Source organism: Marmota monax, unplaced genomic scaffold, assembly GCF_021218885.2.
Source record: "Marmota monax isolate L192 unplaced genomic scaffold, Marmota_monax_Labrador192_F-V1.1 WCK01_AAM20220418_F8-fsc00025, whole genome shotgun sequence".
NCBI classification, from domain to species: domain Eukaryota; kingdom Metazoa; phylum Chordata; class Mammalia; order Rodentia; family Sciuridae; genus Marmota; species Marmota monax.
Window position 1 is genome coordinate 3,448,362 of NW_026691950.1, and position 3,580 is coordinate 3,451,941.

The window sequence follows — 3,580 nt, forward strand, 5'->3', positions numbered from 1 at the left end:
TTCCCCGAGACCGACATACACCCAACACGCAGACACAGCCCCCTGAGAGCGCCCCCCGAGTCCAGTCCGCCTGCTCACACCCCCCACTTAGCAGGCTGAGCCCTGGCCTCTGCGCGGCCAGCCACAGGCGGGTGCGAAGCCAGAGAAGTTTTTCCTTTTGTTTTGTTTTGTTTTGTTTGGGGGTGAGGAAGGGGGTAGGAGTGGGGTTGAAATAGGGGCAACGTCATTTGCTCGTTATTCGTATCGCGATTATTTTAGGCCCTCGATGAAAAAGCCACGGCAGCAGCGACAACAATAGCCTTGGGCCTACCCGCTCGCCCACTCGCCCGCCCGGACCCTGGCTCTCGCGCTGTCGCCGCCGCCGCCGCCGCTGGATCCCAGATCAGAACATACTGCTCTTCACTAAGGCGGCTTTGGCACCGTTGGGTCTTTGGAGTGAAGATAGGACGCTGGCGAAGGGGCCACCGAGCGAATCTGGGATGGAGGTGATGGGGCCGGGGCCGGGAGCCCAGCCTTGTCCAGGCCCCCCGGCCGCAGCCAGGCCTCCCGCCGCCGCCGCCGCCGCAGCTGCTGCAGCCGCCGCAGCCGCCGCCGCCGCCGCCGCAGCTCCGCCCTTGCCGGGTTCGCCTCCCGGGCCCCCCGGCCCGGCCGCTCCCGGAGCTCCCGCCGGGCTGGGCCCGCCGCCACCGCCGCCACTCGCCCCGCAGCTGGGGGTGGGGTTGGGATTGGGGCCCGGGCCCCCAGTGCTGTCCGGGTCGGTGCTCTTGGCCTCTTTGCTCTCGTCGTCCCGGGAGGAATCAGACTTTTTTCCCGAGGAGCCGTTCTTGGCTGCGGCCGCTGCAGCAGCTGCTGCGCGCTCCTGCTTGCGAAACTTGGCGCGGCGGTTCTGGAACCACACCTGGCCCAAGAGGGCAGGAAAGACGATGAGAGCCGGGAAAAGAAGAAAAAAAGAAAGAAAGAAAGAAAGAAAAAGTGGCTGTTAGAGTGTCCCACGTTCCATTTCGGACGGTTTTAACAGCCATCCCCTACCCGGTCACCCATGCGCCACAAAGATCACACACAACGCTCTCCCAGCCCATCAAGTCTACCTATCCTTTTTGCCAGTTCAACTTCGGAAAAAAAAAAAAAAAACTTTCTCTGGGCGTGAGCATGCTAGGGCAATTGCACTTTGCGCGAGAGGTAAAAAGACCGCAATTCCTAGGACGGCTTTAAAATGGAAGCCCTTGTTTTGCTGTGTCTTTGCTCAGTCGGCTTCTTTAGCAACCCCAAACTCGCCATATCCCAGGGTTCAAGTCTAATGCTAAACTTTAATTGGTAGGAGGGGGCCTCCGGTTTGGGGGCCGGCTGCTGATCTCCCGACTTTGGGCCTGAAGGAGCACGCGATTGTGTGCACAGCCCTTCCACTGGGGGGCTCACCAGGAGAGGCCCCTTGGCCTGCTCTTTAAACACTCTTGGATTCCTAAAAGGTTAAAGTTAAGTCGTAGCTCCTGACCTTCAGGGAATCATAGCCCCTTTCCAAATCTGCTGCAAGTCACAGTACCCGAGAAAAATGCACCATGGCACTAGGTTCAAACACTCTTGGCACTAGGCTAAAAGCGCTTGAATTAGGAGGTATTTAATAAAAATTGTTTATAATACGGGGCAAAATCTGCATTTTCCCCACGGGGCACTTTCTGCCCCTGAATGCTTCGCTCATTCGCGTTCCAAGGACCCCTGAATTCCTCTACTCCAATGGGAAACACTTTGCAGTTGTGAATAAATTGCCAAGAGCGCACGCCCTAACCTTTCCTCGCGCGCACAGCCGTGCCAAATTCAACCACTCTGACCAGCCCTGGGTCCTTGACCCTTCCAATGAGAGGCCCCGGGATTATGAACCCTGGGCAGCACCACCCACCCCGCAATCCCAATCCCTGCCGGGACCAGTGCAGGAGCTGGGTCAGTTTGCCGGCGCGGATACCTGGACTCGCGCCTCTGTGAGGTCGATCTTCAGGGCTAACTCCTCCCGGGTGTAGATGTCCGGATAGTGAGTCTCAGCGAAGACCCTCTCCAGCTCTTTGAGCTGCGCACTTGTGAAAGTGGTGCGGATGCGCCGCTGCTTGCGTTTCTCGTTGAGGCCGCCGTGGTCGGTGAAGAGTTTGTAAGGAACTAGGGGATGACAGGGGAGACAATGAGCAGAACAGTCAGGAGCGCGAGGGCAGCGGGGCTGGAATGCAGAGACTCCAAGGTCAGATCGCCCGGGAGCCGCTACCAGCACTCGAGTAGAGGGTACCCGAGAGGAGCTGCGCGAGGGGGAAAAACCGGAGCAAATTAATTATATACCGAAACAGCGGCTCAAACTTCGGGTTTTGGCCGGGGCCCTTCTAGCACAAGCGCCTTTGGGTGGGTGGAAAAGGCGTATTTGAGATGGCTTGAGGCCCGGGACATGGGATAGAGCTTTCAGCAGGAAAAAACAGTCCAAAAACATCAGTTGTAATATCAGGGAGCCAGGGGAAAAGTTACCAAACACTCCCACCGTTGCAACTTTTCAATTCTCAGAAGTTGACGCGACCCAAAAGTTGGGGGAAAGTGCTGCAAAAAAAATAATAAATGAAAGAAATGATCATAAAAATGACCAGCCAGAGAGGTGTGAGCCGCTGTCGGTTCTTAAAAAAAGAGACACTGCCAGTAATGAGCTTTACTCTTTGTTATTTAATTATTTTCTAAGCTTTACGTCTCATCGCAAAGTAAATAAATTATGCCTATCATTTTGGCAGCTTAAGATAATTTTGTTGGCGGTTCGGGTGTGACTAGGATAGTGTAACCCTGTAAGTGAATTACCCCTCCCTGCAATCGCTTCTAACGTGATAAATTCTTTCATTTGTGTAAGCAAATTTCGTTTGGTAAATACTAAACACATTTCCATTTTCAAATGCAATCAAGGCTTCCTATATACGAGCGGAAAGGCGGCTTCCTCCGCTGAGAGAGCTGGCGGTCCTTACCTGCGGCGTACGGACTGCTCTGGTGGTCCCTGAGGGTGCCGAGGCTGCAGGATCCCGGTGTGAGGGACGGGCAGCCGGACGTGGCCCCAAAAGTGGTCCTTATCGGGTTATACTGGAAGCCACTGGCCTGGCTGCAGGAACTGAAGTCAGCATAGGCTGAAGCCAGGCTCGAGGTGTCCATCCCAGCCATACAGGACTCGTAGGCAGAGGAATTGAGGTAAGAATATTCCATTTTATACATTGAAAAGGTTCTAGATGGCTCAGCCAAGTGGAAAAATGAAATAAAAGATGGATATGGAGAAGGTGGCTGGAGAGGGGAGATGTGCACAGCTCAACGCCTGCCTCCAAACTGGCCTCCTTACTACCAGCAGAGCCTAGTTTTATGAAAAAGCCTCCTATGAGATGCCTTGTCTGAGGTCTCTAGAGCATATAGTCCTCATAATAAACTTGGCTCTTTCCACTTGGACAATAGCAAAGCGGTTGGTCTTATTGCTGGCGCTTTTTACATGACAATAACTCATCCGTCTATTGGGCTGGCACTGGGGAACTGAGCTGTCCAACCTCCCTATCATTGATTCCTGCATCTCTAATTAGAATTTAAT

At 54.4% G+C, this 3,580-nt stretch overlaps 1 protein-coding gene across 1 annotated transcript; it reads right to left on the reverse strand.

The window, feature by feature from the left end:
- Nucleotides 1-382: 382 nt before the first annotated feature.
- On the reverse strand, nt 383-3,219 carry Phox2b (paired like homeobox 2B). The gene is made up of 3 exons (XM_046444841.1): nt 2,979-3,219; nt 1,958-2,145; nt 383-898 (listed from the first exon to the last, which is right to left on the reverse strand). The coding sequence occupies exons 1-3, from the start codon at nt 3,217-3,219 to the stop codon at nt 383-385; spliced, it is 945 nt and encodes a 314-aa protein (XP_046300797.1).
- Between the last annotated feature and the right edge of the window lie 361 nt (nt 3,220-3,580).